At 47.2% G+C, this 24,381-nt stretch overlaps 1 protein-coding gene across 1 annotated transcript in view; it reads left to right on the top strand.

The window, feature by feature from the left end:
- LOC134934676 (tetraspanin-11-like) overlaps positions 1-24,381 on the top strand; it is a 159,005-nt gene that overhangs the window by 108,261 nt on the left and 26,363 nt on the right. Inside the window, exon 3 of the mRNA XM_063930054.1 lies at positions 24,054-24,128. Within this exon, the coding sequence (XP_063786124.1) occupies positions 24,054-24,128 (75 nt within the window). The remainder of the gene's footprint in view (positions 1-24,053; positions 24,129-24,381) is intronic.

Raw genomic sequence — 24,381 nt, 5'->3', positions numbered from 1 at the left:
CTATAAGGAGTGGGCTGTCCTTCCCACGTCTCTTTGGCAATATCCAACAGCCCTCTGGGGTGTCTACCATACAACAAATCAAATGGAGAAAACCCCGTAGAGGACTGAGGAACTTCTCTGATGGCCATTAACAAGTAGGGCAACAAACAATCCCAGTTTTTCCCATCTCTCTCAACAACCTTTTTTAACATACTTTTTAATGTTTTATTAAACCTTTCCACCAACCCGTCAGTTTGGGGATGGTAGTTGGACGTCCTGAGGTGAGTGACCTTAAATAACTTGCACAATTCTTTCATGATCCTTGACATAAATGGAGTACCTTGGTCAGTCAAAATTTCTTTTGGTATTCCCACTCTACTAAATACCTGCACCAGCTCCTTAGCTATCGCCTTGGTTGTGATAGTGCGTAAAGGGACAGCCTCAGGATATCGAGTGGCATAGTCCATAATTACCAGGATATACTGATGGCCCCGAGCAGACTTTAACAAGGGCCCCACGAGATCCATGGCTATTCTGTCAAACGGGACCTCTATAATAGGCATGGGAACTAGTGGGCTCCTGAAATGGGGTCTAGGGGCATGATACTGGCATTCAGGACAGGAAGAACAATATTCAGACACTTCTTTATAAACCCCTGGCCAAAAGAACCTTTGTAAAACTCTTTCAGTGGTTTTTTCTGCCCCTAAATGTCCTGCGGTAACGTGACTATGAGCTAAATCTAGTACCGTTCTCCGATAAGGCTGGGGAACTACCAGCTGTTCTACCACATCCTCACCCCTTTTGACAATGTGGTACAAGAGCTCATTACAGATGGCCATGTGGGGATACGTAACCCTGTCACCTGGTACCACAGGTTCCCCATTAACAATCTTAACATTCTCTCTAGCCTTTATTAAGGTAGGATCCTTTAACTGTTCAGACGCAAACAGATCCTTCTTTACCTCCAGGTCAGGCACGCTTTCAGTTCTAACTACTATGTCTCTGTTCCCGGCAAGAGGGTCCTCACTGGACTCCCCATCTGTCACTTCCCCAGCCAAACTAGCAAAAGGCAAAGGGCCAGAAAGTTCCGAAGACCCACGTACATCCATAAAATCACCGGTATTATCAACTGGCTTTTTACTTCTCACATCTGTTGATAACCGTGATTCCCACAGTTTCCAAAAAATGAGGAAAATCCCTCCCTATTATGGCCTCATGCACCAAGGTAGGGACCAGTCCCACTTTAACCATTGCTGACCCACAACAAGTATCTATATTCACCCCAGCAGTGGCATAATGTTGGGTATCCCCATGTATGCAAGTTACCCCAATAGGTATTTGCTGGACCTTTAAGGGGTTCACTAACCCAGCTTTCACGAGGGTAACTAAACTTCCTGAATCTAGCAAGGCCTCTACCCGGTTACCCTCTAAGAACACATCACACATTTGTTTTTCCAGCTCAGGTGAAGGTACCACAGTACAGGCTAACCTAGCAAAGAAAGACATTCTGCGACATTCAAAGGCAGCATCACATTGCATGGGTTCTTGCATGACTGGGCAATTGGCAACAACATGACCTGGCATACCACATCTAAAACATTTAACCACACGATTATCAACCCGCTTGGGCAACATAGACCGTTCTAGCCCCATTGGCCTGTCTCCAGGGCCAGTGTTTACAGTCTCTCCAGCCTTGCGTTCTCTTAACCGCCCAGCAACGTTTTCCCACGGAACAGTCTTACCAGTCTTTACTGAAGGGCGCTGTCGAGGATCTATGGGTTGCTGGGTGGTCATCAGTAGTTCCTCTGCTGCCAAATACCGCTCTACCATGTCTACTAATTGGTCAGCAGTACCCGGGTTTCCATGGCTCACCCACTTGCGCAGGACCATGGGCAAAGATCTCAAGTAGCGGTCCATGACGACTCTTTCAACCATCTGGGGACCAGTTAATGTCTCTGGCTGTAGCCATTTTTTTGTTAGCTGAATAAGGTCGTGCATCTGAGAGCGCGGAGGCTTCTCCATGGCGTACACCCAACGGTGCACCCGTTGTGCTCGTACTGACAGCGTGACTCCCAGGCGGGTCAGGATCTCAGTCTTTAGTTTATCATAGTCCCGAGCCTCAGCAGGGCTTAAATCAAAGTACGCTTTTTGGGGCTCACCTGACAGAAAAGGTGCCAGCAGGCTGGCCCACTGTGCTTTTGGCCAGTTCTCACGCTCTGCAGTCCTTTCAAACGTGGTCAAGTAGGCCTCCACATCGTCAGCCTCTGTCATTTTCTGCAAGAAGTGACTGGCCCGTATAGAACTAGAGCTGGTCGGAGCACTGACGGCCACATCTCCAATCCGGGCTGCAAGGCTCTGCACCACTTCTGTTAAGGCCTCTCTATCCTGACGCTGTTGCCGGTAAAGTTCGTCAATAGCCACCTGCTGCTGTCTCCTATTTTCCTCCATTGCCACCTGCTGCTGTCGGTTGGCCTCCTGCTGAGCCGCTGTAGCTTGCAGCAAGGCTTTAAGCAGATCCTCCATGTCGACAGATTTTTCAGGCGGCTTTGTAGCTGCTTTCACCCAAGACATATATCAAACCCTCAGGGGTGAGTCTCAGTAACTTCACACTGGGCTGTACCTGCATAAACCACCGTTTTCTGCAGGCCTCACAAAGCTGCTGCTTTCACTTATGCGCAGAACGGGGTTGATCGCATTCTCCACCAAGTTGTAACACTGTCTGCCCATACTAATCAGGTTAGCAGCACTATAACACACTTACACAGCTGAAACCCTGATTAGCCCTCTGTGAGGCCAAAGACCCGAACTGGGCCCAATGTCTAGAACTCGCCTTATCTCTCTCTCAGAGCCTTTACCCAGCTTTTACAGCAAACTGAAAAGGTTCAGACAAAACAAAAAGCATTTTTCCTAGAAGTTAACATTTTCTAAAACATGTAAGACAAGAACCTGGGACAAATATACCTGCCCTCAAACACTATCCCAGTGTTCTTGTCACACTAAGATACACTCCCAGAGGGCGGCGGCTTAGCGTTTGCACGGCTGCTAAAAGCAGCTAGCGAGCGAACAACTCAGAATGAGGGCCATAGCTCCTTCCCCCACCCCTTAAGTCGCTAATACCTATACAATGTTCATGAACTTAACTTGAGAGCTCTATGTTATTCAGTGACACTGTCCTTTATTACATTTCAAGATGCTGACACCCATCACCTGTGGCATTGCAGTCAGACACTGAGTTATCTGCCCTGACACAGAAAGCTAGAGAATTCTCAGCTAGAGAATTCTATTTGAAGCTTACCTTGTACTTTGTGATCAGCATTGCAGCTGAGCATATCTATGTAGTGTGTGGTCGCAAGAGATTGGATGTGTGGCTGCACACTGCATAGATCTGCTCAATTGCAATGCTGATTATTTTTTCACAAAGTGCAAGTATCTACATATAGGGGGTCATTCCGAGTTGTTCGCTCGCTAGCTGCTTTTAGCAGCATTGCACATGCTAGGCCGCCCTCTGGGAGTGTATCTTAGCTTAGCAGAATTGCGAACGAAAGATTAGCAGAACTGCTAATAAATAATTCTTTGCAGTTTCTGAGTAGCTCCAGACCTACTCACAGATTGCGATCAGCTCAGTCCGTTTAGTTCCTGGTTTGACGTCACAAACACGCCCTGCGTTCGGCCAGCCACTCCCCCATTTCTCCAGACACTTCCGCGTTTTTCCCTGACACGCCTGCGTTTTTTAGCACACTCCCGGAAAATGCTCAGTTACCACCCAGAAACGCCCATTTCCGGTCAATCATTTACCGATCAGCAGAGCGACTGAAAAGCGCTGCAGAATCCATAGCAAATCTGCTAAGTTTTTAGTTAAATAACTAAGCGCATGCGCCCTGCGTGCCTTGCGCATGCGCAATTTGCAACAAATCGCAGCATAGCAAAAATCGTCAACGAGCGAACAACTCGGAATGACCCGCATAGTTAGAAATCTCATAGATTTTATGCAGGGTCAGATAGCTCTATGAGTACGGTGTTTGACTGCAATGCAACAGGTTATGGGTAGGAATCCTGGGTATGGCTGTATATTAAAATGTGTTATTTAATAAAGGGTATTGTAACTGAATAACAACGAGCTCTCAAGTTGAGTGCATGAACGTGGTTTAATATGTGGGAAGGTGTATCATAGCATGGGCTTTCTTTGGGATAAATTTAGTAATGCCCCTCCCCCACGAGGGCATGCACCTTAAATCCAAAAAATGAGGGGGGGGGGGATTAATTCTCTTTCTGGCACCAGGCACCAAAAAGTCTAGTAACGGCTCTGATCTGTATCTCCACAACTGTTGTTTTCTCTTTTAATTTACTGTGGAGTTTTCTTTCCCGCAGTCGAGAAAAAATAAAAAAATGAGAAATAATGAGACTAGATGGTGGCAACTTGCAATATTATAGCTATGACTCTAATGAATGAAGTACTTTCAGATGGAGATAGTGGCTAAATAATGATGATGGCAATGTCATAATCATTGTCTTGTATGTCTGCACCAGCCCATCAGACAGCTGTATGGTTTCATTGCAATGAATAAAATAATTTGAGTGCTGAATAATCCAGGGGGAATATACAGTAAGCGCCCTGTTTTTTTAGGTAAAAGATGACTAGGCCCAAATGTATTAAGCTTTATCAAGAGATAAAGTGGAGACGGATAAAGGGTGAGATGTTCTAAGCAGTGATAAAAGTGGAGAAATAAGGCAGTGGAGAAGTTGCCCATACCAACCAATCAGCTGCTCTGTATACTTTTATAGTATGCAAATTATAAATGTTACGTCAATGCTGATTGGTTGTTATGGGCAACTTCTGCACTGACTGACTTCTCCACTTTTACCACTGCTTAGTACATCTCCCCCAGAGAGTGATAGATGACCAGCCAATCAGCTTCCTGTCATTTTTCAAACACAGCCTGTCACATGACAGGAGCTCATTGGCTGGTACTTTATCACTCTTTATCCATCTCCACTTTACCTTGTTAAAGCTTAATACATTTGGGCCCTAGTTAGTAAAGGAAGGAGAATATCCCTGGGTGAATGCCAGGCTGTTTATGGGGATAGGATCCTATAGGCTGAAAGTAGGTAGTGTTTCATGTGCAGTTACAGCACCCCCACATACAGTAGCTACAGTACATCAACCGCATGGAAGGCACTGTAGTATATGGTACTGGGGTATCTGTTGGCATATGTCAGCTGGGACCACTACAATGGGTATTTGCACAGTATACTTATTAATGATGCCACCAGCATATCATAGTGACAATTTCATTGGTAGGGCTCTCCACAAGTTAGTTAGCCATACTTGCCAACACTCCTGGAACAGCCAGGAGGTTCCCAAAAATCAGGTGGTGCTCCCGGCCCCCTGGAAGAGTGAGCAAGTCTCCCGAAGCTGGCTGAGGTGAGCTCACTCAGTGATCGCGTCATCGTAGCCATGCCCCCGCTGTACAATGACGGTAATCTCAGCATTGCATAGCAGGGGGAGTGGCCATGGTGACACAACTCTGCAGTTATGCCTCATGCACAACCCCCTTTCGCCGTGTTACATTCATACCACACCTTATGTTAAGCCATGGCCCCCACACCACCTCCAGCTGTGCTGACATGCAAGCCCACTCGCGGAGCAGCCTGAAAGTTAGCATCTATGTAGTTGCCCTGAGGACCACCAGAAGCCTTAGTTGTCTATTTACTAATCCTTGGATGAAGATAAAGTGGATGGAGATGGTGGAAGGTTTCAAAAATTACAGTTTGGAGCTGATTGGCTGGTACTTTATCTCCGTCCACTTTCTCTCTGTCCAAGGCTTAGTAAATAGACCCCAAAATCCAGCCCTGGGAAGTTATAAATTAGGCTGTCTGGGGTAGCTATGCTTTATTTCAGTTTGTTGTGTTTCCAATATTTCACATGAAAAAATTGGAATCAAATAAGTCCTGTCCGCAAACCGCCCAACTTCAACCTCAATACTACAAGACCTACTCATCAGAAATGCCCACTTTTGGCAAAACCTCAGCCTCTTTTGTGGTCCATGAATCAGGACTGTCCCACCAAAATGAGGCTAGATGGGAGGTACAGTATGTGTAAGTAAACAGAGTATATATTTCTTATTTATTAAAATATAATGTAAAATAAATAAAAAAAAGTAGTACTAAATAAAATCACCTCTGCAGTATGAATTGTAGCACAGTATTTCCATTATTGATGTCATTTCACAGAGACAGGAGGATTTGTTTTATTTTATTTAATGTTCTAGCTGCTTTGAAAATGACATCTATTATGTATAATGTGATTGGAAAAACTGATTATGTATGGCAGAATCTAGGGAGTAACAAGTACAGTGTTTGGTACAGTATGTCGCTGTCTGCAGCTGCCATCATTTTAAAGATTTAACAGTTTAGTTTATGTTTCAAACACAATTTTGTGTTACAAAATAGGGCTTTTGTCTGACATAGCTGATTTTGTGGCCACAAAGATGATTTTGTGTTACAAAATAAATATTTTTAATTTCTGTGCCACATTTTATTGTGCTCCTAAATTGTTTGTTTTATACACAATCACATATCTTGTAAACTGTAGATTACGGTACATCGTTATATCATATGGCTATTACTAGAAAAAAACATTTATAAATGTTTTTATTTTCACAGTGATGCCCAATTTGATATGTATAAATGTAAATTATTACTATTACTGTATGTCAATTTGATACTTCTACATTGCTATCGGCTGGCACTAAAGTGCCGCTTGTTATTTAAATACTAAATAAAATGTTGCGCGTGGCATCGCTGATCTGTACCATCTGTCACACTGCCTGGCAACACTAAATTACAGTTTAGAAAATTATCTGTGTAATATGAATATGTCAAATATTAAAATGATCTTGTAATTATAAACAGATCTTATCCTAGAATCAAATTTACATATTTTAAAGGTTTGAGATAATGGGACTGATTTGCACCTTGACAAAACCATGCAGAATTGCAGCAGATATAAGCTGTGAGGGGCATATCCATATTGCTGTATACAAATAAAGCTGGCCAGCATTAGTGGGCAGCAACAGGTTAAGGCCCCTGCGCTCCAAGCTGCTACATTATATACATTCAGCAACTAGAGATGGGCGCCGGACCATTTTTGCTGGATTTGGCTCCAATTCGTCGTCCATCTTTGAATTTGCCAAACCGCCGTGAATGGCTTTGGATTTTGTTTTAAAAAAATTGACAAAAAAAAGCTAAAATCACATTATTTAGGCCTTTTATGGTCCTAGAGAATTATTAACCTCAATAAGATTAATTTCCAGTCATTTCCAGTCAATTTTGACCACCTCACAATATTGTTTGCACAAATATTGCCCAAAGACTGCAGCGAACTGGATGGTTACTAAGCGACAGAGCAGCGGCACAAATACACAGTAGTTTATAGCACATCTATGAAACATTGGCACAGCTTATGGGTGTACAGTGCACAGAACAGTGAAGACAATAGATCTATATTTGTTTTTTTAACTTGCTGCTCGATTCAAACTGCATGGAGTGCCTTGGCTTTGAACAAAGGGCACTAGGGTAAACTGCACCAAACAGTACAACTATAGATCTTTACATTTTTATTTTTCTGTTTTTGAACTTGCAGCTTGGTTCAAACTATGTAGAGTCTCTGAGCTTATAGATGCATGTGAACAAGATGCACTCGGGTAAAGCGCACCAAACAGTACAAACAATAGAAATATATATTTTGTTTTTCTGATTTTTAACTTGTAGCTTGGTTCAATCTGCGTGGATCATAATGCTTATAGGTGCATGTGAACAGAGCACACTAGGGTAAAGCGCACCAAACAGTACAATTTACAGCAGCGTACCCCCTATACAGTCGCTATACAAAGCACAGAAACTTGTGAACCTTGACACAGCACAGCCAATACAGCAGAGTATAACACAGCAGTCAGCAGTGTACCCCCATACACAGGCACTATACAGCACAGCCACTTGTGAGACTCTTGACACAGCACAGCCATTATAGCAAAGTATAGCGCAGCATACAGCAGCATACAGTGTTCCCCCATACACAGTCAATTTATACAGTACAGCCACTTGTGAGACTCTGAACACAGCGCAGGCAGTTCAGATGACTACAGTGCAGCAAGTGGCAGTGTGCGTTACACTGAAATGGTGCCAAGTCCCAGCGAGAATATAGTGCTGGGAGGATGTTGAGCCTCGACGTGGGATCCGAGTCTTATCAATTAAATGACAGAAGCTGACAGGCAACTTCTTCACTTTGGCTCTCTCTAAGGGTTGGGTTTGAGAGACCGGCAGTTAAGATGTCGGCGGTCTAAATACCGATCCCGGTATCCCGACAATTCTTAATCCCGACAGGGGCTCTGAACTAAAGGAACCCTAATCCTCCCTGTCGCAGTCTAATTCTTCCCTCCTGCAGCCTAACCCTAACTCTCCCTACCCGCAGCCTATCCCTCCTCGGCATACTTACGTTAAGGATCCTGGCAGTCGGGATTCTGGTGCCAGTATTCTTAAATTCATCCCAGTTAAAAATTGGTCCCCCCCCCCGCTATATATATATATATATATATATGTGTGTGTGTGTGTGTGTGTGTGTGTGTGTATATACAGAGGCGACACTACCGCCAGTGCAACCAGTGCGTTGCACTGGGGCCCGCCACTGTACAGGGGCCCAAAGCATGTAATTAGTCAAACTGACTCATTACATGCCACTGTGTGCTGCGGGCACACAGCCGCCCGGACAGAGAGGAGAGGAGCGCAGCGGTACGGGGGAGGAGGAGGAGGAGGGAGCCGCAGCAGCGCTTTGCTACTGGTTGAGGTGCTGCTGCTGTTGTCCCTCTGCTTCACTATAGGCTGTCTTCCGAGAACAGCCTATAGTGAAGCAGTGGGACAGCAGCAGCAGCGCCTCCACCAATAACACAGCGCTGCTGCGGCTCCCTCCTCCACCTCCCTCCTCCTCCTTCTCTCCTGCCCGGGAATCGTGATCTGCCAGAAGCTGCACCGAGGAGCCTGAGCCAGCGGAGAGGGTAAGTATAATTTTCTTTCTTTCTTTCTTTCTTTCTTTCTTTCTTTCTTTCTTTCTTTCTTTCTTTCTTTCTTTCTTTCTTTCTTTCTTTCTCTCTTTCTTTCTTTCTCTTTCTTTCTTTCTTTCTTTCTTTCCATGTGCAAAAATGGGGACTGTCTGCCGCAATGTGTAAAAAGGGGGAATCTGCCTGCCGCAATGTGTAAAAAAGGGGGAATCTGCCTGCCGCAATGTGTAAAAAGGGGGAATCTGCCTGCCGCAATGTGTAAAAAGGGGGAATCTGCCTGCCGCAATGTGTAAAAAGGGGGAATCTGCCTGACGTGATGTGTAAAAAGGGGGAATCTGTCTGCCGTGATGTGTAAAAAGGGGACGCTGTCTGTCGCAATGTCTCAAAAAGGGGGAATCTGCCTGCCGTAATGTGTAAAAAGGGGGACGCTGTCTGCCATAATGTGTAACAAGGGCACGCTGTCTGCCGTTATGTGTAAAAAGTGTACGCTGTCTGCCGTAATGTGTAACAAGGGCACGCTGTCTGCCGTTATGTGTAAAAAGGGGACGCTGTCTGCCGTTATGTGTAAAAAGTGCACGCTATCTGCCGCTATGTGTAAAAAGGACACGCTGTCTGCTGTTATGTGTAAAAAGGGGGACGCTGTCTGCCGTAATGTGTAAAAAGGGGACGCTGTCTGCTGTAATGTGTAAAAAGAGGAATCTGTCCGCCGTAAGGTGTAAAAGGGTCTCTACGTGATGTAGTGGTGCTACTGTGCGGCGTAATTTGAATAATGGAGACTACTGTGCACCAGAGGCGTAACTAGGGTTTTTGGTGCCCAGGGCAAGATCAATAATGGCGCCCCCCCCCACCTTCCTCCCCCCCCCCCCCCTAAAAAATAAAATAAAAAACTACAAAAGGAAAGTATGTGCACACGCCACTGGTGTCACTGTATATAAAGATGTCAGGGTGTGTATGTATAGATGTAGGTGCAGTGGTTGGAGTGGAATTTTTGAAGGGGGAATGAAAAAGTGTAGACAGCAATTATGCGCGCGCGCTCTAGAAAAGGGGGCGTGGTCACTCAAAAGGGGCGTGTCCTTCAGTGTAGTAGAACCCCTTATACTATCTAGTACTGGTGCCCCTTTCACATAGCACACAGTATGAGCCGAAATTCACATTACCCCACACGGTATGAGCCGAAATTCACATTATAGCACATGGTATGAGCTGAAATTCACATTATAGCACACGGTATGAGCCGAAATTTACATTATAGCACACGGTATGAACCGAAATTCACATTGCAGCACACTCAATGAGACGAAATTCACATTATAGAGTGAGGGGATCTTACCCCCTTAATTAACAAGGCCTGTGGGGCACTATGATGAGGGGAGCCTACCCCCTTAATTGACTAATTGCAGAGTTTAGCAGCGGAAGGGTTGCAGCGGTTTCTCATCCCAAGCTGCGGCACTTCTGCCACCTCCGACACTCCACATCTTCAGCGCCACCCGGGATGCAGAGCACCGAACCGGGGATGCACCCTTTTCAGTGTGGTCTGCTGCTCTCCGAAGGGGGATCTTCACTCCAGCTGCAGGATCCCGATGTGCGCCGTCCTCCCCGCTGTTACTTGCACGGTAAGCATTAGTATCGTTTACCGCAGAGGCCATTTACTGAGGCATATGTATTAAACCTCGGGAGCTGAGATGCCCTTCTCACCGTACAGCTGTGTGGCCGAGCCGGGCGGGGGGACAGCCAGCAGCATGCCGGATATCAGCAGCCGAGGGTGCGGACTGTACATACTTGAGGCAACTGGATATTCAACAGTGCTGAGAGCCTCTGCAGCCCGCACCCCCAGAGCTGCAGTACACAGGCAGAGGACACCTATCCCCTGAACTCTGCGTAGCCCAAAGTCGGAGATCGGCAGCATGTCGAACGCGGAAGCAGAAGCCGCTTGTTGCCGGTCAACATGCTGCCGATCTCCGGCTTTGGGCTCCGCACCGCTCCGCACGTGCCTTACAGCCCGCACCCTCGGCTGCTGATATCCGGCATGCTGCCCCTGATGCTGGCTTTCCACCCGCCCGGCTCGGCCACCCAGCTGGATGGTGAGTGAGATGGGCATCTTAGTGCCTGTGGTTTAATACATATCCCTCTTCAGTAAATGGCCTCTGTGGTAAATGGTACCAATGCTTACCGTGGCAGTAAGCATTAGTACATCCCGCCCACACACACAGACTGCCCCACCCTCTTACTTACACACACACATTGTAGATTACACACACACACAGACTGGCCACCCCCAAAGCCCACAGACACCCACTCAGACTACACACAAATTCTCATAATTTCCCCTCCCCCACACACACTGGACTACAAACATTTACACACACTCACACTGTCCCACACACACACAATTAACACACACGCACTCACACTGTCCCGCACCCCCCCCCCCCTCTCCCGACAGGAAAGTTTAAACTGCTGCGGCCTGCTCACCTGCACCTCCGAGGCCGCGCAACTCCGAGGTCGCGCACGCGATATGGAGTCTCTGCAGGGGGGGGAGTAGGGGGAGGCTCGTAGGTGCCGCTGCCTGTACAGTGTGACAGGTACAGCAGCCGGGGCCGGGGAGACAGGGAGAGTGCCGCGGCAGAGCTGGATTAAGGCTTTGGGGGGCCCGGTGTACTTAAGACAGGGGGCCCTAAGGTCTAAAATTAACATAATAACATTATGATTCACTACAACGAAAATCCCAATTAGGGGACAAGAGTGTGACCTCTTTTAATTGGGGGTTCCTGGGTGCCGTCTGATCTTGCACATTACACAAATTTTATAGGAAAGTAGGAAAGGTACCTGGACACACTATATCATTTGAACTAGGGGAGTGGGAGTCAGTTTGGATATATTGGCTGGTACGTAATGCAGTACGAGTTCACCCGATGTGCGGGATTCCGGCCGAACTTGGAATTTTTTTTTAAAGGGGCAATCATTTACAGGGCATGGTTATGCCTTGTAAATGAGCGGCACTTTAAAAAAAACCTCAGAGTTCGCCAGCATCCCACACGACAGGTGAACTTGGACTCCATTACAGCTATCTATTAATAAATAAATAAATGTGACCCAGTCAGGATCCCTAATGAGCCCAACACTGATTAGAATGCCGGAATTGGCATACTGACAGCCGGGATCTCGATTGAGTGACTGTTGGGAATTCAGAGGCGTAACAAGGGTTTTTGGAGCCCAGAGCAAGATTATGAATGCCCCCCCACCCCACCCCACCCAAATATTCATAATATAAGCTATGTGCGCGTGCGCAAAAAAGTGTGCATGGTCACACACCAGAGGGGCCATGGTCACGCACCAGAGGGGGCATGGTCACGCACCAGAGGGGGCATGGTCACGCACCAGAGGGGGCATGGCCACTGATATTAGGGCTTGCCGACATGACACGTCACAATGGAATCATTCTTTTCAGTTGCACACGCATCTTACCTGTATGATGGTTTCTCACAATGTGGAACCTCTGGAGAAATGTATCCTCTGAGGCAGACGGTGTCTTCAGTCGGTATTCACTAGTCATGTAGGAGATCACATCATCCAGAAGATGCCTGTCTGTGTAGGAATAGTAACAAGGTAGGCAACATACATCAGCAATTAAACCAGACTTACATTCTTCCCCCTACATCTCTCTGCACACCATCACCTACCCCGTGTCGTCTCTCAGCAACCATCACCTACCACTTGTGTCCTCTCTCAGCACACCATCACCTATCCCATGTATAGTCACTCAGCACACCATCACCTACCCCGTGTCTTCACTCAGCATACCATCACCTACCCCCTGTGTTGTCACTCAGCACACCATCATCTACCCCCTGTGTCGTCACTCAACCATCACCTACCCCCTGTGTCGTCACTCAGCACACCATCACCTACACCGTGTCGGCACTCAGCACACCATCACCTACCCGGTGTCGTCACTCAGCACACCATCAGTGGGGAGAGTGGGGGGCACAGGGAGCAGAGTGGGGGACACAGAGGGGGGGATGGGGACACAGGGGGGAGAGAGAGGCCACAGTGGGGAGAATGGGGCCACAGTGGTGCAAGTGGGGCCAAAGGGGGGTGGGAGTGGGGCCACTGGGGTCACAATGGGGAGAGTGGGGCCACAGGGAGCAGAGTGAGGTTACAGAGGGTAGAGTGAGGCTGCAGGGGCTAAAGTAGGAGCCACAGTGGGGAGAGGAGGGCCATGGGGGGGGAGAGGCCACGGGGGGAGAGTCGGGCCACAGAGGGGAGAGTGGGGCCACACAGGGGAGAGAAAGGGGCACAGGGAGCAGAGTGGGGCCAAGTTCAGGCACTCACCATGAACACTGGCCGTGCACCGTGGGGAGCAGCATCAACATCCATGCAGACTGGTCCCCTGCACTCCGGAGACAGAAGGATCACACAAGGGACCCAGCAGCCTCAGCAGCACTATCACCAGGGGGTGGAGAGCCGGGAACTTCACTTCACAACAGGGGAAGGAGGCTACACGCCGAGCGCGGAAGACAGGAAGAGCCGGGGACAGCTCCCCGCCTCGTCAGTGGCCGTTCCCATGGTAACAGGCCGCTGGTTGGCTGAGAGACAGCAATTCTCAGCCAACCAGCGTCCGCCATACTTTCACCTCTGATCACCCCCTCCCCTTACCTAGAAGTGGGAGCCGGGAGCCAGCGGGCTAAGGCAGCAGGCAGCGCAGCTGGCTGCGTAGACAGGGGAGCATGAGCCATGACACATCGCGGTCATGCTCAGTGCTCTGGTGGTGCGCATGGGGCGAGCGGGGCGTGCAGGGGCCGGTGTCACTCCCCTCTGCTGGGCCTGCCACGGCGCCCAGGGCACGCACCCTACTCACCCTGTGCTAGTTACGCCTCTGCTGTGCACCGTTTTATGAATTGGTATTATTTTGTGGCCACACCCCTTCCCCATGAAGCCACGCCACTATGTATTTTTACACCCGCCTACGGCGCGCACTGCCTCTGTTTTGCATGCAGGGGTGGGGCTCCGATGCCGTTTCTTGCACACAGTGCTAAAATGTCTAGTTACGGCACTGTTGCTAGGTATCCATTTCTCTGGCCCTGAGCAGGTCTTCCTCACCAGATCCTCTCCAGGGGTGGGGGGGGTGGACTTGGATGGGATGGGGGGGAGGGGGGCAAAGCATTTTGTCGCACCTGGGCCCACCGCTCGCTAGTTCCGCCACTGTGTGTATATAAATATATATTTATATATATATATATATATATATATATAATACACATATGGGTGTGTTATGCGTGACCGGTGGTCAGCATACAGACGCCAGTTTCCCGGAAGTGGGGGAAGCGGGTGTTATGAAGAAAATAAAATACTCCATACACATGTGTGTGTATATGGCGTGTTCTGGAAAAAAATAAGATTTTAAACCTACCGGTAAATCTTTTTCTCGTAGTCCGTAGAGGATGCTGGGGACTCCGAAAGGACCATGGGGATAGACGGGCTCCGCAGGAGACATGGGCACTTTAAGAAATACTTTAGGTCTGGGTGTGCACTGGCTCCTCCCACTATGCCCCTCCTCTAGACCTCAGTTAGAGAAACTGTGCCCAGAGGAGATGGACAGTACGAGCAAAGGATTTTTGTTAATCCAAGGTCAAGATTCATACCAGCCACACCAATCACACCGTATAACTTGTGTATCAATTAAACAGTTAACCGTATGAAAAAATAACGTTGCATCAGTCCAACCTGATGGAACTATAACATAACCCTTATGTAAGCAAAACTATATACAAGTCTCTCAGAAGTAGTCCGCACTTGGGACGGGCGCCCAGCATCCTCTACGGACTACGAGAAAAAGATTTACCGGTAGGTTTAAAATCTTATTTTCTCTAACGTCCTAGAGGATGCTGGGGACTCCGAAAGGACCATGGGGATTATACCAAAGCTCCCAAACGGGCGGGAGAGTGCGGATGACTCTGCAGCACCGAATGAGCAAACCTTAGGTCCTCGTCAGCCAGGGTATCAAACTTATAGAACTTTGCAAAGGTATTTGAACCCGACCAAGTAGCAGCTCGGCACAGTTGTAGTGCCGAGACCCTTCGGGCAGCCGCCCAAGATGAGCTCACCTTCCTAGTGGAATGGGCCCTGACCGATTTTGGTAACGGCAATCCAGCCGTAGAATGCGCCTGCTGAATCGTATTACAGATCCAGCGAGCAATAGTCTGCTTCAAAGCAGGGGCGCCAACCTTGTTGGCTGCATATAGGACAAACAGTGCTTCCGTTTTCCTGACTCTAGCCGTTCTGGCCACATAAATTTTCAAAGCCCTGACTACATCAAGGGACTCTGAATCCTCCAAATCTCGTGTAGCCACAGGCACCACAATAGGTTGGTTCATATGAAAAGATGACACCACCTTAGGCAAGAATTGAGGGCCAGTCCGCAATTCCGCCCTATCCATATGGAAAACCAGATAGGGGCTTTTATGAGACAAAGCCGCCAATTCTGACACTCGCCTAGCCGAAGCCAAGGCTAATAACATGACCACCTTCCAAGTGAGATATTTTAATTCCACCGTTTGAAGTGGTTCAAACCAGTGCGACTTAAGGAAACTCAACACCACGTTAAAGTCCCAAGGCGCCACCGGAGGTATAAAAGGAGGCTGAATATGCAGCACTCCCTTTACAAAAGTCTGTACTTCTGGGAGAGAAGCCAATTCTTTTTGAAAGAAAATGGATAAGGCCGAAATCTGAACCAATATGGATCCTAACTTTAGGCCCAAATTCACTCCAGTCTGTAGGAAGTGAAGGAAACGGCCCAGATGGAATTCTTCCGTAGGAGCATTCCTGGCCTCACACCAAGAAACATATTTTCGCCATATACGGTGATAATGTTTAGCTGTCACGTCCTTCCTAGCCTTTATCAGAGTAGGAATGACCTCATCCGGAATACCCTTTTCCGCTAGAATCCGGCGTTCAACCGCCATGCCGTCAAACGCAGCCGCGGTAAGTCTTGGAACAGACATGGCCCCTGTTGTAACAGGTCCTGTCGTAGAGGAAGAGGCCACGGATCTTCTGTGAGCATTTCCAGCAGATCCGGATACCAGGTCCTTCGTGGCCAATCTGGAACAATGAGAATTGATCTCACTCCTCTTTTTCTTATTATTCTCAACACCTTGGGTATGAGAGGAAGAGGAGGCAACACATAGACCGACTGGAACACCCACGGTGTCACTAGGGCGTCTACTGCTACCGCCTGAGGGTCTTTTGACTTGGCGCAATACCTCTGTAGCTTTTTGTTGAGGCGGGATGCCATCATGTCTATCTGGGGCAGTCCCCACTGACTTGTAATCTGTGCGAAGACTTCCCGATGAAGTCCCCACTCCCCTGGATGCAGGTCGTGTCTGCTAAGGAAGTCTGCTTTCCAGTTGTCCACTCCCAGAATGAACACTGCTGACAGTGCGCTTACAAGATTTTCCGCCCAGCGAAGAATCTTGTTGGCTTCCGCCATTGCCACCCTGCTCCTTGTGCTGCCTTGGCGGTTTACATGAGCCACTGCGGTGATGTTGTCTGACTGGATCAGAACTGGTTGGTCGCGAAGCAAGTTCTCCGCTTGACATAGGGCGTTGTATATGGCCCTCAGTTCCAGGATGTTGATGTGAAGATAAGTCTCTTGACTTGTCCAAAGACCTTGGAAGTTTCTTCCCTGTGTGACTGCTCCCCACCCTCTGAGGCTCGCGTCCGTGGTCACCAGGATCCAATCCTGAATTCTGAACCTGCGTCCTTCCAAAAGGTGAGCACTCTGCAGCCACCACAGGAGAGATACCCTGGCCCTGGGGGACAGGGTGATCAGCTGATGAATTTGTAGATGTGACCAGGACCACTTGTCCAATAGGTCCCATTGGAAAGTCCTTGCATGGAACCTGCCGAAGGGAATGGCCTCGTAAGTTGCCACCATTTTTCCCAGGACTTGAGTGCAATGATGCACAGACACTTGTTTTGGCTTCAATAGGTTCTTGACTAGAGTCATGAGTTCCTGAGCTTTTTCTATCGGGAGAAAAACCTTTTTCTGGTCTGTGTCCAGAATCATGCCCAAGAAGGTCAGATGTGACTTCGGGATATTGAGAATCCAGCCGTGTTGCTGTAACACCTTCAATGAAAGTGACACGCTGTTCAGTAACTTCTCTCGTGATCTGCTTTTATGAGGAGATCGTCCAAGTATGGGATAATTGTGACACCCTGCTTCCGCAGGAGCACCATCATTTCCACCATTACCTTGGTGAAAATCCTCGGGGCCGTGGAAAGCCCAAACGCCAACGTCTGAAATTGGTAATAACAATCCTGTACCGCAAATCTCAGGTACGCCTGATGAGGTGGATATATGGGAACATGAAGGTATGCATCCTTTATGCCCAGGGATACCATAAAATCCCCCCCTTCCAGGCTGGCGATGACCGCTCTGAGCGATTCCATCTTGAACTTGAACCGTTTTAAGTATAGGTTCAGGGATTTTAAATTCAATATGGGTCTGACCAAACCGTCCGGTTTCGGAACTACAAACAGGGTGGAGTAGTATCCCTTCCCTCTCTGAAGCAGGGGAACTTCGACCACCACTTGTTGAAGACACAATTTGTGAATAGCATTTAACACTTTCTCCCTTTCCAGGGAAGAAGTCGGTAGAGCCGATTTGAAAAACCGGCGAGGAGGCACCTCTTCGAATTCCAGCTTGTATCCCTGAGAAACAATTTCTATTGCCCAGGGATCCACCTGTGAGTGAACCCAGATGTGGCTGAAAAGTCGAAGACGTGCCCCCACTGGGGCGGACTCCCTCAGCGGAGCCCCAGCGTCATGCGTGGATTTTGCAGAGGCCCGGGAGGATTTCTGTTCCTGGGAACTAGCTGTGCTGTGCAGCTTTTTACCTCTGCCCTTACCTCTAGCAAGAAAGGACGAGCCACACACTCTTTTGCTTTTATTTGAACGAAAGGACTGCATTTGATAATGTGGCGCTTTCTTAGGTTGTGAGGGAACATAAGGCAAAAAATTCGATTTACCTGCCGTAGCTGTGGAGACCAGGTCCGAGAGACCTTCCCCAAACAATTCCTCACCCTTGTAAGGTAAAACCTCCATATGTCTTTTTGAGTCGGCATCACCTGTCCACTGCCGGGTCCAGAGGACTCGTCTAGCAGAGATTGACATAGCGTTTATTCTGGAACCCAGTAAACTAATGTCTCTTTGAGCATCTCTCATATATAAGACAGCATCCTTTATATGGCCTAGGGTCAATAAAATGGTATCCTTATCTAGGGTCTCAATCTCCGCCGATAAGGAATCTGTCCATGCTGCTACCGCGCTACAAACCCAAGCCGACGCAATTGCCGGTCTGAGTAATGTACCAGAATGTGTGTAAATGGATTTCAAGGTAATCTCCTGCATGCGGTCAGCAGGATCCTTGAGGGTAGCCGTATCTTGGGATGGCAGCGCTATCTTTTTTGACAAGCGTGTCAACGCTTTGTCCACCTTAGGGGAGGATTCCCACCGTATCCTGTCCGTTGGCGGGAGAGGATACGCCATAAGAATCCTTTTGGGAATCTGCAGTTTTTTGTCTGGAGATTCCCATGCTTTTTCACATAATTCGTTCAACTCATGTGAGGAGGGAAAAGTTACCTCAGGCTTATTTCCCTTATACATGTGTACCCTCGTGTCAGGGACAGGAGGTTCCTCTGTGATATGCAACACTTCTTTTATTGCAATAATCATATATCGAATACATTTAGCCACTTTTGGCTGTAACTTTGCATCATCGTAGTCGACACTGGAGTCCGAATCCGTGTCGGTATCAGTGTCTGCTATTTGGGATAGTGGGCGCTTCTGAGACCCTGAAGGTCCCGGCAACATAGGGACAGACGTGGGTTCACTCCCTGACTGTTCCTTAGCTTCAGCTTTGTCTAATCTTTTGTGCAATAAGTTCACACTAGCGCTTAAAACATTCCACATATCCATCCAGTCAGGTGTCGGCACCGCCGACGGAGACCTCACATTCATACGCTCCCCCTCCTCCCTAGGTGAGCCTTCTACCTCAGACATGTCGACACACGCGTACCGACACACCACACACACAGGGAACCTCTTACTGTATCTGAAGACAGTTTCCCCACAAGGCCCTTTGGAGAGACAGAGAGAGAGTATGCCAGCACACACCCCAGCGCTATATGACCCAGGGAAAAAAACACAATAATTTTATGTTTACCCAGATAGCGCTGTTTACATATACAATATGCTCCTAATTTTGTGCCCCCCCCCCCCCTTCTTTAAAACCCTCTTTCTACCATGGTATAAGCAGGGGAGAGTCCGGGGAGCTTCCTCTCAGCGGTGCCGTGGAGAAAAATGGCGCTGGTGAGTGCTGAGGGAGGAGCCCCGCCCCCTCGGCAGCGGGCTTCTGTCCCGCTTAAAATAGTAAAATTTGGCAGGGGCTCTTATATATATATATACAGTGCCCAGCTGTTTATATACTTATTTGTGCCAAAAAGAGGTCTATATGCTGCCCAGGGCGCCCCCCCTGCGCCCTGCACCCTTACAGTGACTGCCGTGTGTGAGGTGTATGGGAGCAGTTGCGCACAGCTTTACTGCTGTGCGTTACCTCAGTGAAGATCATGAAGTCTTCTGCCGCCTCTGAAGTCTTCTTTTCTTCTCATACTCACCCGGCTTCTATCTTCCGGCTCTGCGAGGGGGACGGCAGCGCTGCTCTGGGGCGGACGGCGAGGATGAGACCTGCGTACTGATCCCTCTGGAGCTAATGGTGTCCAGTAGCCTAAGAAGCAGAGCCTTGAAACTCACAGAAGTAGGTCTGCTTCTCTCCCCTCAGTCCCTCGATGCAGGGAGTCTGTTGCCAGCAGGCTCCCTGAAAATAAAAAAACTAACAAATATACTTTCTGTCAGGAAGCTCAGGAGAGCTCCCTGAAGTGCACCCATCTCCTCTGGGCACAGTACCAAACTGAGGTCTAGAGGAGGGGCATAGAGGGAGGAGCCAGTGCACACCCAGACCTAAAGTCTTTCTTAAAGTGCCCATGTCTCCTGCGGAGCCCGTCTATCCCCATGGTCCTTTCGGAGTCCCCAGCATCCTCTAGGACGTTAGAGAAATAAAATGATATACTGTATATATACATTTCATTGTCTTTTATTTTAAATCACATATTTCTTAGAAGTCATACCCAGGATTAGAACCCATGACCTGTTACACTGACAGCAGACGCTTTACTGATGGAGCGATTTGCTCCTGTACAGGAAGCATGAGAATTCTAACTATATGAAGTTTTGCGTAATTGCCAGAGAAGTAACTTCATAGAATTCTCATGTTTCCTATACAGGAGCAAACAGATTCATCAGTAAGGTGTCTGCTTCCAGTGTAATAGGTCGTGGTTTCTAATCCTGGGTATGACACTTGTAAAATGTGTATCTACAGTATAATAAAAAAGGTGTGATTTGTAAGGTGCAGGGACCAGTGAGGAAGTCGGCCACTGAATAGACAGCGGCAGCTATAAATTAACTTAATTCAATGGTGTCACAGAATGGGAGGAGAGGTGCCCCCCTTCAGAGCAGGTCCCCGGTGGCAGATGACTCCGTTGCCTCCCAGAGTTACGCCTCTGACCGGCATCATGACTGCTGGGATCCCGAACATCGCCATGGTGACTACATCCCTTCTCCAAGGCTTGATACATTTCCCCCTGAATCACAATTCTATTAAGTTTAGTTGTGCTATTATGTAGCTAGTCTACATAATAATCCTAAAGTGTTTTACATCTGGTAGACTGCAGAGGAGAGAAGCAAGCCTTACATGATGCTGCATTCATTATCCACCACTGGTCTCTTACACATGGTATAGTCAGAGTAGAACATTGCAACACTACTGCAAAATTCATCCCCATCATGTCCTTCCAATTCCCCTTCCCAGAGTTAATGTAGCATTTCTCCACATTACCCATCACCTATTTCAATTCATTTATGCCATTCTCTCAGTTCATTATTATTTGCTAATGAAAGGTGAAACTATTTCGTGATATACTGTACATGCATGGATGCTCTCAAACCATTTCTTTCAATGGGGAGCAAAATGGTGTAAAAATTATGTGCCATGGATGGGGTGTGCTACTCCATCTGGAAATAATGTATACAATATGTTAACAGTTGTATTATGCAAAGTTGGTGTATCTGTAATGAACATCCAATCTTATTAGAATATAGTATTCAAGGCCATTATTCTCTTCATTCATTGTAGGCAGAAATTAGAACATGAAATGTAATTCCATGCAGTACCTCTCAGACGGGATGCGGTCAATTCACCATAAATCAAAATCCCGGCAACCATTGACCGATGGTTAGAATCCCAACAAAGGGGGTCATTCCGAGTTGTTCGCTCGCTAGCTGCTTTTAGCAGCATTGCACACGCTAGGCCGCCGTCCTCTGGGAGTGTATCTTAGCTTAGCAGAATAGTGAACGAAAGATTAGCAGAACTGCTACTAAATAATTTCTTGCAGTTTCTGAGTAGCTCCAGACCTACTCCTAGATTGCGATCACCTCAGTCCGTTTAGTTCCTGGTTTGACGTTACAAACACGCCCTGCGTTCGGCCAGCCACTCCCCTGTTTCTCCAGCCACTCCTGCGTTTTTACCTGGCACGCCTGCGTTTTTTAGCACACTCCCTGAAAACGGCCAGTTTTCGCCCAGAAACACCCACTTCCTGTCAATCACACTACGATCACTCGAGCGATGAAAAAATGTCGTTGGAGCTTGTGCAAATCTCCAAAGTTTTGTGTTAACTTACTGAACGCATGCGCGCTGCGTACCATGGGGGTAATTCCAAGTTGATCGCAGCAGGAAATTTTTTAGCAGTTGGGCAAAACCATGTGCACTGCAGGGGGGGGGGCAGATATAACATTTGCAGAGAGAGTTAGATTTGGGTGGGTTATTTTGTTTCTGTGCAGGGTAAATATTGGCTGCTTTATTTTTACACTGCAATTTAGATTGCAGATTGAACTCAACACACCCAAATCTATCTCTCTCTCACATGTTATATCTGCCTCCCCTGCAGTGCACATGGTTTTGCCCAATTGCTATAAAAAATCCTGCTGCGATCAACTTGGAATTACCCCCCATGTGCATGCGCATTTTCCACCTAATCGCTCCGTTGCGAAAAACGGCAACGAGTGAACAACTCGGAATGACCACCAAAGTCAAAATCCCGAAATGGTCAAAATACAAACATTTAAAATGCTGGCAAGGTGAAAATACCGACATTTAAAAATTAAAATGTCGACAGGTGAATAAGTCAACATGAGTTTTTCATTGAAACCGACTTGTTCATACTTTACCATCCCAGTGGACCTGGAGAGGGAATATAATAGTGTGCCGAACGCAGCATGGCGAGCACAGTACACTTTTACGGTGTCCATGTTGTCCATGTTGACCTATATCGACATACACACAAAAAACAATGCAGACTTGTGTCGACGTTTTGACCTGTCAACATTTTAAATGTCGGTATTTTGACCTTGTCGGTATTTTGACCTTGTCTCGATTTTGACAGTCGGTTAACTGTTTTGACCGTCGGGATTTTGATTGTAGGTATTTCATACTAAACCCTCTCAGGCTTATCTAGAGTCACATCTGCCCCAAGCAGAGCCTAAGTATAATGTGTGTACTATAACAGTGCACTGTGACTTAAAGCCAGTAGTAGACAGCGCCAGGTTGCTGTGGTGTCAGTGTGATACACAATGTATCCAGCCATTCCATCATAGCTGTTTTTATATAATCTCTGAGCATGAGCAGCCAGCTGCTGAGACCGCTCCTTGTCACAGTACCCACCGTAGACGTCCGCTCCAAACACTGATTGCTACATGGATACCGCATATCACACAGTTAGCCCACATTGTCCTTCCTCCTTGTCCACAATTTAAGAGCCTCCTGTTTTGCAGTGTCATACATTTTCTGCCACATTTCCAGTATTTTGCAAGTGACCATGTTTAACAGCCGGACAATCGCTAGAAAAGTGATAACGCAAATACACTTGGCCACAAGTCGCTGTCCCAATGTTTAAGTTATACTACTCAGTCTCTCCGCTCCAATGCGGTAATTAATCGTGGGATTTCCAATTATATTGCATTAACGGCTGGAGCCCATAGAACTATTAAGAGTCACTGTCTCCATGCGTATGTTTAAACTTTACACGCTGTGTATTGATACCTCTCCCGGCTGTCGCTTGCAAAAACAGCCTTATCTGGAGTCCACCGTCCCGTGGGTAGCAGGTTCGATATCAGGTCCTTCCCACGTGTATAGCTCTCTGGCCGCCACCAAGTGAATAATTGTATCCACTATATCTCCAGGGCAGTAAACAAGACAAACGCATTTCTCCGCTTTAAATGTTTAGCTCAGCGGCTTCCTCAGTGTCCATGTGAACAGATTTTATATGGGATATTAAAAAATAATAATCTTTTAAAAAGTGAAAATACCAGCGCTGTCCTTGTGTGTTTTTTATTCTTGTTTTTAACTAGAATAAAAAGGCTACGAACCCAGCCTTTTGGACTAAGCAGCCGGTACTTTCTCAACAACAATAGCGCCAGAATATAAATATTTGTTTAAATTATACATTTATCCAATGTTGAACCCAAACCCGCCAACAAGTCTAAATAATGTTTTCTTCGGAACAATGTATTCTATTTTTTAACAGGTTGATTATCCCACACCCACTGGAACTTCTGGTCTTTGTGGCAGGGGAATCCCACGCTGGTCACCTCCCACTTATACTCACCAGCTATATTCCCCTTGACTGTAAGATCTCACAAGCAGGTCCCTCCATCCTCTTGTCCTCTCCTTGTATAATCCCTGACTCCGATTTACTGCTATTCCCGGTTAGTGTTACTGATTCTTTCTGTCTGCCATTCCCTGGGTAAGGGGCAATTGAGTGCTACAGTGAGATTGTTGAGCACACTGTACTGAATCCTAAACTCATTGTATCCAACGTTTCACCTTTACTTTCATGTGTCTTTCTCTTCCAGTATCTGTCAATTCTGATTTCAGTCTATGCGGCAGAACTTGCAGCTGGTGTTCTGGCATACATATACTATGACACAGTAAGCATTATTATATATAAAAATGAAAATGCTCCAGGTCATTATCCAGTAAGAAATTCTTGTTTTGCTATGATGGAATTGATCATGAGGAAAATAAAAGAATCACTATACCTAATAAAATACTTCCCAACATTTCATAGGGCGAAAGAGAAATACAGTATATACGTAAAGTATGTCCCTCTTTTCTCTCTATGGATCCCCAGTTTGTAAGAACAGGGATTCACAGTAGATATCAGATATCTGCCAACGTCCC

Source organism: Pseudophryne corroboree, chromosome 6 (assembly GCF_028390025.1).
Source record: "Pseudophryne corroboree isolate aPseCor3 chromosome 6, aPseCor3.hap2, whole genome shotgun sequence".
NCBI lineage: Eukaryota > Metazoa > Chordata > Amphibia > Anura > Myobatrachidae > Pseudophryne > Pseudophryne corroboree.
Note: the sequence above shows the minus strand (reverse complement) of the source record. Positions and strands in the feature narration are given on the sequence as shown.